The 14,009-nt window shown below is 34.2% G+C and overlaps 2 protein-coding genes across 4 annotated transcripts; one reads left to right on the top strand and one right to left on the bottom strand.

Annotated features, from left to right (window-relative positions):
- Positions 1-1,578: 1,578 nt before the first annotated feature.
- On the bottom strand, positions 1,579-4,719 carry LOC129300413 (protein CHROMATIN REMODELING 8-like). Of its 2 annotated transcripts, none has more exons than XM_054938978.1 (5): positions 4,442-4,719; positions 4,218-4,335; positions 2,678-3,232; positions 2,108-2,510; positions 1,579-1,798 (listed from the first exon to the last, which is right to left on the bottom strand). In XM_054938978.1, the coding sequence occupies exons 2-5, from the start codon at positions 4,305-4,307 to the stop codon at positions 1,767-1,769; spliced, it is 1,080 nt and encodes a 359-aa protein (XP_054794953.1). In that variant the 5' UTR covers positions 4,308-4,335; positions 4,442-4,719; the 3' UTR covers positions 1,579-1,766. The 2 variants fall into 2 exon arrangements, with proteins under 2 accessions (XP_054794953.1, XP_054794952.1); XM_054938977.1 differs by having other exon boundaries at positions 1,579-1,793.
- Positions 4,720-4,858: 139 nt separating this feature from the next.
- LOC129300414 (ABC transporter I family member 19-like) lies at positions 4,859-7,979 on the top strand. 2 transcript variants are annotated; one of them, XM_054938979.1, is made up of 7 exons: positions 4,859-5,139; positions 5,484-5,647; positions 6,083-6,134; positions 6,435-6,571; positions 6,828-6,914; positions 7,254-7,587; positions 7,679-7,979. In XM_054938979.1, exons 1-6 carry the CDS (start codon positions 4,935-4,937, stop codon positions 7,536-7,538), a joined length of 930 nt encoding a protein of 309 aa, XP_054794954.1. In that variant the 5' UTR covers positions 4,859-4,934; the 3' UTR covers positions 7,539-7,587; positions 7,679-7,979. The 2 variants fall into 2 exon arrangements, with proteins under 2 accessions (XP_054794954.1, XP_054794955.1); XM_054938980.1 differs by having other exon boundaries at positions 7,668-7,979.
- The last annotated feature ends 6,030 nt before the right edge of the window (positions 7,980-14,009 follow it).

The raw sequence follows: 14,009 nt of genomic DNA, 5'->3' as shown, positions 1-14,009 counted from the left end.
ATATAATGGCACAAACAAAGAAGTTAATGGTTCATAAACCAGTTGCCAACCTTCCTCCCCATCCACAGAGAACCAGTAAACAGCTTACAATCATCAGCGAATAAACTACCAATTATTTATGGTCTCTCAACAAGCAATATAGATCCGGGTCACACTTTAAAGTATAGGCCAATGACATATTTGTATACAAGATACCTCTTAGAAAATTAAAAAAAAAAAAATTGTAACACTTCAAAGTGCATAAACAAATATCAAAATAGAGCCAAACATGAAGCTTGGTAGCTTGGCCAACCCAGCCTGGCCTAGCTATACTAGGTAAGATTGAACTAGGCCAAAAAAATATTTCGAGCAGGCCAAGCTTTGTGGTAAGCATTTTGGTCAGCTTGGCCAAACAATATGTGTGCGCACGTGTGCATAGAGGACTTCTGTGAAACCTTTTCTTTCTTTCTTTGTCTCTGCTATAGTTCTTATAGCAGAAACAAGAGAAGAGATTAATTGCAAACTTGAGTTATGGAGGAGGACATTGGAGTCGAAAGGTTTTCGTCTGAGTAGAAGTAAGACGGAATATTTATATTGTAAATTTGGTAAAGGACTATTCGACAATAATTTGGAAGTGAAATTGGAAGACCAAATTATACCTCAAGTAGAAAAGTTTAGATATTTGGGAGCCATTATTCAAAATGATGGCGAAATCAGTGGAGATATTTCACATAGAATTCAAGTTGGGTAGTTTAATTGGAGAAAAGCTAAAGGAGTTATTTGCGACCGTAAGCTGCCTAATAAACTTAAAGGAAAGTTTTATTGCACTGCTATCAGAGGCACGGCAATGTTATATAGTAGTGAATGCTGGTCTCTAACGGGACAGCAAGAGCATAAAGTTGGAGTAGAGTAGCAAAGATGAGAATGTTACGATGGATGTGCGGACATACACATAAAGATAAAATTCGAAATGAGCACGTACGCAAAAAAGTAAGGGTGGCACCTATTAAGGAAAAAATTATAGAAAATCGGTTGAGATGGTTTAGGCATGTACAAAGAAAACCAAGGGAGGCACCAGTGAGAAGAGTGGGACATACAACTTTGAGTCCGATTAAGAGAGGTAGAGGAAGGCCTAAGAGAACACTCTTGGAAGTTATTGAACGCGATCTCTTAATTAATAATATTCCTAAAAGCTTGATAAATGATAGAGCACAATGGCGTCTTGCAATCCATGTAGCCGACCCCACCTAATAGGATAAAGGGCTTGTTGTTGTTGTTGTTGTTGTTTGTTTTTTTTTTTAGGATAAGAGCAGTATGCAATTTTACAAGAACTTATTTACGAAATATTTTTCTTTCTTAATAGAGGAAATATGCAATTACTAAGACTTGAATGAAAACATCATTTCTTTTGGGGCCAATTTTTATTTTTACTAGAAGAAGGCCCAACATCACCTTACTAACCCAACTCCAAACAAATGTGTGGCTCAACCTCAAGAAGCACAAAATGCACAGCACTCACAACCACCACTTCCAATAGTCAATCCGGGTTGGACTTATTTAGATCGAGCTTAATTATCATGCTCTCTTTAAAAAGCCCATATAGCTAAATCCAACTCTAACTTTTTTCAGTCAGGTTCAAGTTGGCCCGTCAGGCTTAGCAGAAATTACCAACTCTATAAACATATAAAGCTAGAGATTTCAGCTATTGAGCTTATTCAGGTCAAGCTTATTTGAATCGAGCTTAATATCCTGCCTTTTTCAAAAAGCCCATATAGTCAAGCTTGACCCTAACTTTTCGGGCTGGCCTGAATTACCTGCTCTAAGTCAAATACCAACAACAAAAAATTATTGGGAAGCAAAACTTTCAAAACTTGACAATGAGAAATAAAACAAGATCCGAATAGTCCTAGTGAACAAGTCAAATCAATTTTAAATGAAGCAGTAAGCAAAGATTGCAGATTGGTTCAGCTCTTGAGAATTCAGATAAAGATTGTCTGCAACTTTTGACATGCCAGGAAATTTGGAGTTGTTATACCATTGGATGCCTACTACCTTATTCCAATTTTCCCTTCTCTCAAGTCATAATAATAAGGAAATTAAACACCATATGAAAAAACATAAAACATACCAGTCTCTCTTGAATGTATTTCCTCACTAGAAACACGCTTTGTCCATTTCCTACCAGGTAAAGATCGCCTTTTTTGCCTTTTCAAATTATTTTTCTTCTCTAGATCTCTTTCTTGGGACTGAGAAACTTTTAGTGGTACTTTGAGTCTAACAAAAGGATGGGTCGGTGGGTCAAGCTTCGGGAGATCTTCAGACTCAAGCAACTTGGTGGTTGGGCGAGCTCTTGCTGCCTCAGATATTGATTGGGCAGCTCTTTCAAGACTAGAAGAAGCAAGATCATCAGTCTTTTCTTCCTGACTTGCATCATAACTACTAGATGTTTCTGATTGTTGAAAGCGGCGCTCAAAGCCCTTCAGGTTAGAAAATGGGGTCAAAATCCCTTTCCTTACCAATTGGTCCCTTTCCTGAAAAAATGAAGCAAAAAAAATTAGCTCCTCCTCTTCTCTATTTACCAATAGCATCCTTCACATTTGATTCATTCTTACCAACTTATAACATCAAGGAAAATGTCTTTTCCTGTCTTATCACAGATTGAGCAACAAGCTAGAACACAAGAATGTAAGTAACTCACAGTCTCAACAAAGCCTGCCGAGGCAGCATCTAAAACTGCATCAAAATCAACATCATCATTAAATGAAACTGTTTTATGCCGTTTCCCTGAGCCTTTTGGTAAACTTTTAACTTCTTTAGGCTTCCTCTTTGATCTTCGCTCTTCCTCAACCAAATTAAAGATCTCGTTCTCTTTGTCCTGATCAATACTCTTGCAAGGCTTCTTCTTGAACAAATCTGAAAGATCCTTTTCTAGTTGAGCCTTTGTCTTCTTTAGGCTTTCTAACCTATCAGTAGCAAGAACATGTTGAAGATTCAAATCATTAGAAGAATTATCCTTGGTAGTCCCTTGCTCCCTGTTGTCAGGACCTCCATCAATACAATCTCCATCACTTTCAACATTTCTCACTTCTTGGATAGTGGAAGCAACTGCATTTATTTCAAAATCTACTGCCCTCAACTTATGATAAAGTTCTGCTTTGCTAATAGATGATGGACCAACGTTTTCATATTTCTGAGGAGATTCTTCCTTTGAGCTCCTATCAGCTTCAATAATGGTCACCACGTCATTCCGTGCCTACAAGTTAACAATCTCCATGATCAAATTTTTAAGATTTGGTTTACATATAATTTCCCAAGCAAGACAAATGAGATCCTACATATGCCATATTCAGTTGCAATTAAATTTCAACATCAAGTTTCTCATGAGAGTTTTCAAACATATTAACAGAGAAAGAACTGGGAGTTAGCAATGCTAGTGAAATTTTTCTGGAGGCTTATTAATCCTTATTCCTTATCTATCATTTAGTAGTAAATTACAAATCACGCTTGATAGCAGAAAAAAGTCCATGGAGATACTTCCTAACTTATTAGTTAAATCAAAAGGATATCCTTTGAAACCATCCAACTATATATATACATATATATATTTCTTTTCTTTAAGATGCCTAAATAGCAAAGACCTAAGAATTGGCTGGCTATTCATCGAGAGGTTTTCATCTTACATTCTAAGGACAACAAACCTGAATACAAGCTCAAGCTCTTTACTTTGAATCTGCATCACAATATTCTATTTTTACTACTTCTTTCTTCGCTTTTCACAAATGTTGTCATAGGACCATATAAAATTGAATTAGAACTCTATCCTAGTTTTAAGCTGATACATTTTCCCTCGCATAACTAAAAGGCGCAATGAAATTTGAGGTTAAATTAAAAAATCAACCTACCCATAGATTGCAACTAAGTAATAACTAGCTACATCTGTTTCTTCAAGATGCAATTGGACGGCAAAAGAGAATCCAGTGGGGTGTTTCCTTTTAAAATCGAATAGCACGCAGCAGTTTTTACAGAAACCACAATGAAAAGGGAAAACTACCAAGCTACTTCGATTCGAATCAAATCTATTTCCCGGCCAAACAAAATTTCAGACTATTTTCGTAGGCTGTCCTTAAAAGTTCACCAATATAATGGCGGCAATACAAATGACCCTAGCGGAGGCAGTTGGTAAAATCGAAACTTGAAAGGAACCAAAAAGCTAATGGCTCAGAACCAGGACCTGATACCTCAGCTAATACGTCTCTTTCGATGCATTCATGATTGGCAGACTCTACGCCCAAAATATTAAGCAAAACCCTGTCCTCATCTTCCTCCATAATATTATTACACACCAACCAAAGCCACCTACAAGAGATAAACATGGATAATCTCAGCACACTAAAGCAGCATTTGCTTTCTTCGGGACCAAACCCACAGTGTACTACGGCCAATTTCAATTTCATAGAATTACCAAGTTCAATTGCCAAAAACAGAACATGGACAAAAACCCTTGCTTGCTTCTAGGCTCGATCAGGTATCGACCGTTCAATTTCATAAATTATTTTACAAGACTCAAATTCGCAAGTATCGAATATAAGTTAGACAAGCTTTGATCCGAAGAGATGATGCTGTCACCACCTCCTCTACCGGTTCGCGCTTCCCGCGAGCATGCGACGTCTTCAACTCATTTAGTCGTCTTGGGCCGAAAAAGAAAACAATGCATGGGCGGTGTTGCTTCTTGCGCAAGGTGTAAGCTGGCCCCACATTTCATGTCGTTTTATAGGCAAACCAAGGGTCTGTGTCGTTTTAATGCATATTTTACCAAACTGACGTCGTTTCTTCCATTTCCTCGTCGTTAACTGCCTTCATTACCAACGACCTCAAGCGCAGACGTGTTGCTAATTCAACCACATTGGCATGGACGGGGACAAGCTATCATAAAGGGGAGTAAGGGACCGATCTGAATGTCACTCATCATAATGGCCGACGACGAAGGAACTCGGAGGCAGAGATTCGAATATAAGGACGAAGATGACAATGAAAGCTGCAGAGGAATTAGAGTGTGTGGTATGCAATTCGCCTACGATGGGCAACCACCACTCTTCGTCGACTTCAACCTTAAGATCTCTACTGGATCGCGATGCCTTCTAGTTGGTGCCAATGGATCCGGTAACGCAGTTCCCTCAGACACTCTTCCTCTTTAATCTGATTATTTCTTTCCCAACAATAGTCTGCATAAAGTTGTGAGAAGTGTCTGTTGATTCACAAAGAGCTTCGGAGTCAAATCACAGCCGTCTACTGATCAATGCACATGGAATAAGTGTCCCATTATAACCTTTGCCGATAGTTCGGAAAATTTTAATATCGTATGCGAATGTATCTTGGAGTTGAACATATTGTTCCAGTGTAGAAGTGCAACTCCACCTGTTATTCTACTGGGCACTGGCTAAGATTAGGCCAGAGAGAGAAGAGAACTAGAACGTAATTTGATTCAGAATTGCTCCTATCTGCAGGGAAGACCACTTTGCTGAAAATTCTGGCTGGCAAGCATATGGTCGGAGGAGGAAGAGATGTTGTAAGGGTGTTAAATTGTTCCGCTTTTCACGATACTCGACTGGTTTGCAGTGGTGATCTCTCCTATTTGGGAGGATCCTGGAGTAAATCCGTTGGTTCAGCAGTGAGTTTCTAGACTCTGGTCTCAATGTAATTTCCTTTTTGATGAAGAGTTATTACCGTGATAAAAATGGTAGAAGTTTGCCTATAAGGTGCAAAGCTATTAAAAGTAAGGTGGACACTGGATGGTGAATACTTTCAGATGTACAGTCTCAATATTCTTGCAGCCAGCGTTATTAGATAGTTATTTAACTTGTTCAAACAGTGGTTACTTTACTGAACAACTGTGCATAGCCAACATGGTTTGTGTGATATGGACTTAAGTACAAACAAGAGTTTGGTGCTGATAAATTTTTGAAACACACTATCAATAATTGAAGGTCTTGAACTCTTGCGATTTTTTATGAGATTTTTATTTTACTGATATTTCCCCCATGAAATGTATTTCTATGCTTTGTTCAATTTCTATCTTAATCTTGATTTCATTGTTAATATTCAGGGAGAAATTCCACTGCAGGGAGACTTTTCAGCTGAACATATGATATTTGGAGGTAGGTTATAAATTAATTTTCGTTGTTGCCAAATGCATCTCCGAACTTAATCGAGAGGATAGGATCATGCATCAACTCGGAATCCTTCAAGTAGCTCTTATTGGGTGGGATGGTTTTGAGATCATGCTATGTCTTTTTCGACACTCCATGGTGTTAAAATCAATGATCTTCATGATGTCTGGGAATTCAAAATCAGAGTGTCTGGGTAACTGTTAGATATATTTGTGATTAAGTTGCATTGCCACCTTCTTTTGTTACAAATGTCCAATACAATATAGGTGTCCCTTTCTTTTTTGGCAGTTGAGGGCACAGATCCTGAAAGGAGAGCTAAGTTGATTGAGCTTCTTGATATAGATCTACAGTGGCGAATGCATAAGGTATCAGATGGGCAGCGACGCCGAGTGCAAATTTGCATGGGTCTTCTTCATCCATACAAGGTATCAATGATTAATATTCTAGAAAATTTTGTATGGTCGTCATGCTGCTCTAAATAATTTCAGTGTCATCTGTATGGTGGGACTGCTTGTTTCTTTACTCCAAGTTTAAAAAATGGACTGTTGCCTTTCCCATAGCCAGTACTTCAGGTCATATCTTGACTTAGAAGTGTTATTTCTATATGGCTTCATTAAAAGATTATCTATTAAAATTACTGCCAGTTTGATACCTTATAGGAACTCTTAAACGACATTTCAGGTTCTCTTGCTGGATGAGGTTACTGTGGACCTGGATGTTGTTACTAGGATGGATTTGCTGGACTTCTTCGGGGAAGAATGTGAGCAGGTGATCACTAACTCCGTATTTATGCCAAACTGGTTGTGGAGAACTGCAAAAGGGAGGACAGCCCCATGTGCTTTATTAGTTTCACGGGGGATCATAATCATAATACATCATAGTAATATTAGGGTTTTTTATTAATCTAAAGTTTCTGCAGATGGCCGAGCATGTATCTTACTGTCATTTGCAAACCAACTGTGAAAAATGTAATGCGTTGTTAAAATATGAAGATGAGATTGCTGGCTAGTGTGCCCATCTTGAACTGGCTGTGGCTGGTGCGATGGGTTTCTGAAAATTGATTATCAATTGTTGTGAGTGTTTCCTGATGTTTTCTATTGTTGTCAGAGAGGAGCTACAATTGTATATGCAACTCATATCTTTGATGGACTTGAGACATGGGCCACTCATCTAGCATACATACAAGATGGTGAACTCAGGAGGGCGGAAAAGTTATCGGATATTAGTGAGTTGAGTTGCTCGTCTAATCTTCTTTCTGTTGTTGAGTCATGGCTCCGTGCTGAAACAAAGCTTGAAAAGAAGAACCCTGTAAACCCTCCTTCCGGCATCCAAAAGACTTCTTTTGGCAGTTCTCCTTTTATTTCCTCAAGACACATGGCATATTACCGGTAGTTTCTATTGATAGAAATTTCTGATGAAAATAGTTTACGTGCAGAGACATGTGAGTAATAAATTCCTTCATGCTTGTTAAGTTTTATGTGTAAGCTAGCTTCTATTGCTATATATTTCTGATAAAAATAGTTTACTTTCAGAGGCAAATATGAGAAATCAATTCTTTCATGCTTGTCAAGTTATGTGTAAACAAGGGCGCCTGAGAGCTTCGTAGCCTGATGGACGTGTCAAGTCATCCGCCACCCCCGGGGGGGCCTTTGGCCAACGATGTTGTACAATAAATTTATCATGCCATAAATGAAACAAACTTTGCCATAGCTGGATATTTATGGCAATACGTTGTGCTAGTATTTCACCCGTGAATGGCTATCCCTATGAAGTGTTGAGCACTTGTCTTTTCCAAGTGTCAAGTTTAACGTGGAAGGCCTTGTTCTTAAATCATCCTCCGCGTTCGCGTGCTTATATTTTACTTTCGGTCTGTCTGTTTTAATTAACATTGCACATCGTAGGAATCTGAACCTCTTTGGTCTTTTGAAGTTTACCTGTTTGCAAAGGCCAAATGACCGAGGTTTTCTTGTCTCTTCGTCCATATTTGAAGACCAATGGCCATGTTTTGGGTGCCTGCTTGTTTTTAGGAAAAATAACAATTAAAGACCCCTTGAGGACATTAATCTCAAATAAAGATCATATAACATTTGAAAATTCCAATTAAATGATCCTTAGTTGAGATAAAAAATATATTTAACTTTATAAAATTGCCCATTCGCTAAACACTAAAAGGTAACAGCAAAGCAATTTATGTTGTGTTATCTGTTCTTATTTTTGGTTGTGAAAAATTTGCTCTCACTGGCAAAAAATATGGATGGAAAATTAGTAAAGTGGATCATCATATGAGTTATCATCTTCTCCTCTTTTAGTCAGGGGTACGTGCATTGTCTCTTTTACATCTTCTCCCCTGTCATACATGCAAGAAAAATTTGCAATTTTTTCTTTTTTATCTTTTATATTTCCTCTGTCATGCATACAAGAAAAAAATTTTACATCCTTGCAAGTGCTAGTTTATACCGTTTCTCTTTTATAGTTAAGAAAAAAAATAATCTTCTTGATTATTAATAGATTATACATATAGACATACACAATAAATGAATTCTGAGAAACGATAGTATTAAAAAAATTGAGTTAAAAACAAGTAAGATGTAGCATGGATATTAAATTTTTCTGTTCTCTAATAAAATTAGCATTAATGTTGAAAAATGTAACATAAATGCTGAATTCTTGTAATCATAGTTGAGATTATGGTAAGGATAGTTGTGAAATAATAAATTTGTATATTGCCTTTAGTTATTGCAAGTTTATTTTTCACATGGCAATATTTCAACAAAAAAAGTATTTTGTTATTTTCACGTTAAAGGGCATTTTGTAAAAGATCACAAGGAGAGATGACCTGTGAAGGTGAGAGACTAATTTCTAAATTGATTAGATAAGGCATAAATCATGAAGAGTTGTTGAAGATGGTGTCATCAATGATAAGAGTTAAAAATATTGCAGCCGACTTCTTCAATAAAGTTTATTTGTGTGTTGCTTTTAAATGCTGCAAGTTTATTTCTCACATGGCAAGTATTTCAACAAAAGAAGTATTTTATTATTTTCACGATAAAGGGCATTTTGTAAAAGATTCACAAAGAAAGATGACCCGTGAAGGTAAGAGATTAATTTTTAAATTAATTAGATAAGGGATAAATCATGAAGAGTTGTTGAAGATAGTGTCATCAATAATAGGAGTTGAAAATATTACAGCTGACTTCTTCAATGAAGTTTTATGTTATGAAATTAGGGACTTCATTGAAGTTAGTAACATCTTCAGTGATGTTTGTATTTTCATAAGCGATCTTGAAACATTTTAAAAGTGAGTTTTATGTTATGACAACATTTTACACTTTAAAATTTGAAATACTAAGGAAAAATCTATTCTTGAGTGAGCTTTTATGTTTTCACTGGTTATAGTAGCAATATTCCCACGCTGCGTTAGTGACTTTAGCAGCATTATGTGATAACAACATTTATACTTGCACATATTTAAACTTGAAATAGACATCAACATTACATTACACTGATTTTAATACATGTACATCATATTTGCATCATTTTTTACATAAAAAATATCATATTTACCTAACTGATACTTCTGTAGTCTTCTTCCCAGAAAACAACATAAACTGCAAATCCATTTATACAACTCATCACATCCACAAGTTCAAGAAAATATGGTATGGGTGTCTATGCAAAAAGTCATTTAATAGTAAAATTTCACTGTAAATTTTAAGTTAACTGCAATACTTTCAACTCCCATCATTGATGACACCATGTTCAATAGCTCTTCATGATTTATGCCTTTTTTAATCAATTTAGAAATTAATCTCTCACTTTCATAGGTCATCTTTCCTTGCGAATCCTTTATAAAATGCCCTTCAATGTGAAAATAACAAAATATTTCTTTTACTTAAGTACTTATCATATGAGAAATAAAACCGTAACAACTAGGAGTAACACATAAATTTATTACTTCGCAATTATCTTTGTCATAATCCCAACTATAATTACAATAATTCAGCATTCATGTTGCATTTTTCAACATTAACGCACATTTCATCATAGAATAGAAAAATTCAGCATCTATGTTACATCTTGCTTGTTTTTTACTTGATTTTTTTTAACACTATCGTTCTCATAATTCATTTTGTGTGTGTTTATATGTATAATCTATTAATCATCAAGAAAATTATTTTTTTCTTAGTTATAAAAGAAAAATGATGTAAGGCAATATTTACAAAGATATAAAAATTATTTCTTGCATGCATAGCAGAGGAGATGTAAAAGATAGAGAAGATAAAATTGTAAATTTTTCTTGCGTGCATGACAAGGAAAAAGATGTAAAAGAAGCAATGCATGTAATTACTCGTTATTAAGAGAGGAGAAGATGATGACTTATATGATGATTCACTTCACTAATTTTTCGCCCACCTTTTTCTCACCCAAAAACAAGAATAGAGAACATGACATAAGCTTCTTTACTGTTACCTTATAGTATTTAAGGAAGGGATAATTTTGTAAATTTAGATTTATTTTTTATCCCACAGTCCTTAATTAAGATTTCAAAATGTTATGATTTCTAATGGAGATTGATATCCTTAAGGGGTTCTTTATTGTCATTTTTTTCTTGTTTTTACTACCTCAATTAATTAATTGTATCATTTGAGATTTGACTATTTAATAATACAAGGCCTGCATTTTCATTGATACTTTAGATTTAAATCTTATAAAATATTTCATTTGGGCAGCATAAAAATTTTCAAACTCTGATACTTGGGTTTCTATTTTGATTTGGATTTCATCAAACAAATGTGACGACTGGGCTTGGGGTTAGGACATTCGAATTTTAGATTTAATTTTTTTACAAAAACAAAAGGGTAACAAGGTTATAACGAAAGATAACTAAAATCGATAATTTTTTTTATATTCAATAAAAAATCATTTCTATTTATTAATATAGAATAGTTAAACCTAATGTAGTGGCTATAAATAATCATTCTTAATTTTAAATTAATTTAAAAAAGAGTTAAAGTTATTTCAGTTCTATCTACTCTATATTATTTACAATTAGATTAAAGTGAGTACTTGAAATTTTAAAAGATTATAATAATACAATTTATTTTAACAGGTATTAAATTCAAAATTATCAAAATTTTATTAGCGCAAATAGTAGATTTAATTCAAGTTCAAATCTCCCATTATCCAAACACAGCCAAAAAAAAATGCTTTTTCTAGTTTTTTTTTTTTGCTCCCATCAATCTCAGACTGGACAGTTTGACTTGAATACTTTAGACTTAGAGCGCGAAGCATTGTAAAATTGGATTTTTTTTGTTGACGAAAGTAAAATTAGATTGAATGGATTAGTTGAATCAAGTAAAGTTAAAAAACGAGCGGGCCTGACTTATATGGACTAGGCCTTTATAAGCCTAAGCCTAAAAGCTCGGTTACTCAATTTCACTTAAAAGTTGAGGCCCAACCCTTATTTATGACTCAAGACCAAGCCCATAAGCCCGATTATGAAAAAATAAAATAAAATTTAACATTTTAATTTACTTAAAGTATTTTAAAATTTAAGATATGTCAAACCAAAATTTCACATAATTTAAAAAATAAACTCAAAATTTAAAAGTCCAAATAAAATAAAGACAAAAGTAATTATTAATGCTCATCAAGATCTCCCTCATCATCATCCACAAATAAAATGTTATTTCTAACTTTGTCATAGGTTTGAGAGTGAGCAACCGAGTACAAGTGTGTTGTATAGGGTTTATTTGAAGATTGAAAGTCTAACTTCAATTTGACCATTCCCTAAAATTCAACATGGAAACAAAAAAAAAATTGGCTTGACGGGCCACCCGAGCCCAAGCCCATTTTTATGGTTTAAAAGGGTCGGGCTTAGAAGCCCAATTATTCTAAAAAATATCAAATTTTTAAATTTAAAATTTTATTAAAACAAGGTTAAACGAACGATCTATCAAGTTTGACTTTTAGTTTTAACTCTAAAATCAAGTCTTTTTCTTCCTGCCAGCCAACTACTCATTGAGCTGGTGTCACTATTTGACGACAATGCCACTCCCCCCCAACTCTATTTTTTCCAACCACCTCAGTCCACCCAAAAACTTTCTATTGGCCCTGGTTCACTTATCACGGGACCATATCACACCAAACGTTTTACAAACCATGATTGATCCATGGAGAACGACTGAAGCTAATTACAATTATAAAATGCTACTAGTATGAATATAAATAAGGTAAAATAACAGTTAAATCTCCAAAATATTGAATTAATTATAGTTAAATTATCAACAATTTAAAAAAAAGTTAAAAATATTGATCCAGAAAATTATAAATCCTAAAATTTTAATTATAAATAAATATTTAAGTATTAAATATAACTCTTAGATTGTAATAAAAATTTTTATTTATACTTATTTGAATTGATATTTATAATTTATTTTTTAAAATATTTTGTGAGAAACCTAACTATCATTAGTCTAATCTTTTATAACCTGACTGTTATTTTCCTTATAAACACACCTGTGAAATGCGATTTTATTGGTGAAATATACGTTATTGATTTCTTGACCTATTTTTATAGCTGAAAGTGCACACAAGCTGTCTGGGAAATTCTTGTAAGCGATTGCAAGCACATTATTATTTTTTATTCTCATCATTTTTATCTTCTTAATGGAGAAATCATCATAAGTATGAAGAAGGACACAAAAAATGAAATGGGATGGGTGAGAAGTTAGGTGGCGCGATTGGTGGTGCAAAAAATGAATATCAAGTGACCATTGATGTAAAGCTCAGTTAATCCCCCATTATTATGCAAAACTCGATTAATTTATGCGACGACACCATTAATCTACCAGGTCGTCCTTTTTGCTTGTTTTACCTTAAATCTATCATGTCACTGACGTGTTCCTTTTTGTACATGCAGATTTGAAGTTTAACGATTATTATTGCATGTTTTTGTCTGGGAAAAAAAAAATCTGACAATTTGGTATCTTGCTTTATCTTTTCCTATTCTATTCCAAGGATGGTGTTTTTTTTAGCACAAGACCATTCAAAAAACGATGCAATAAAAACAAAATTATGTTATGTTAGAACTCATAAGATTCCCACGCCTGGATGATTATAGATTATAACGTTTAAATTGTCACAAAATGCTTGGTGGACAAATGTTCATCTCGTCTTTCATAATAAGCTGCATAATTTTTTTTGACAATTTTAAAAAGAAATGCCTTTCAAAAAAGTTGTATTGAGTAAATGGTGAAGCTTCAATTGAATTATATTTATTTCAATGAATCTGACAATCTAACAAATATCAGAGCTTTCCAAATTACTCACTAACTTTATCGTTGCACTAGGATGGTATTTAATATATTTGAATAATCTCTTAATTTAATCATCCCTATCATCTCAAATGATGCATTCGTAGATGGTAACTTCATTGACATTGAAAAAAAAAAAATCAATGTCAAATTTGACCCACCTTAATTTTGAAGGATTTCATTTAATTTTAAAACTAACATTTTCTTTGGTCAAGTGATTGATTTTTTAGTGGTGCTTTAGATTGTTATTACCTCTATTAGATGATCATATTTAAAATAAACCTCCTTACATCTAGTTTTTTAGATGTTCTAGCGAGGCATGAGAATTACAATTAAAAGAGCAAAAGCTTGTCAGTAGGGAGTGTCTTTTGTTAAAATACACTTTTTTAATAAAATATACGTTTTTAATAAAATACACTCCCCCTGGTTTTTAACATAAAACACCATGTAAAAGTTCTATTTGATCCTTCACAAAATACATCTCATAAAACTTGATAAAGCATTGATGAGTTATTGGGTTATTAATGAAAACACCTACATATTTAAT

Source organism: Prosopis cineraria, unplaced genomic scaffold (assembly GCF_029017545.1).
Source record: "Prosopis cineraria cultivar Desert tree isolate PC_DT_omini unplaced genomic scaffold, ASM2901754v1 PC1577, whole genome shotgun sequence".
NCBI classification, from domain to species: domain Eukaryota; kingdom Viridiplantae; phylum Streptophyta; class Magnoliopsida; order Fabales; family Fabaceae; genus Prosopis; species Prosopis cineraria.
This window is presented reverse-complemented; position numbering and strand designations above follow the sequence as displayed.

Coding starts and splice junctions, on each gene's coding strand:
- LOC129300413 (XM_054938977.1), bottom strand. CDS start 4,307: ATGGAGGAAGATGAGGACAGGGTTTTGCTTAATATTTTGGGCGTAGAG. Junction 3,233..4,217: donor AAAGAGACGTATTAGCTGAG/GTATCAGGTCCT, acceptor GTTAACTTGTAG/GCACGGAATGACGTGGTGAC. Junction 1,794..2,107: donor AATACATTCAAGAGAGACTG/GTATGTTTTATG, acceptor GACTTAGAGCAG/GTAATTCAGGCCAGCCCGAA.
- LOC129300414 (XM_054938979.1), top strand. CDS start 4,935: ATGTCACTCATCATAATGGCCGACGACGAAGGAACTCGGAGGCAGAGA. Junction 5,648..6,082: donor GTAAATCCGTTGGTTCAGCA/GTGAGTTTCTAG, acceptor GTTAATATTCAG/GGAGAAATTCCACTGCAGGG. Junction 6,572..6,827: donor GTCTTCTTCATCCATACAAG/GTATCAATGATT, acceptor ACGACATTTCAG/GTTCTCTTGCTGGATGAGGT.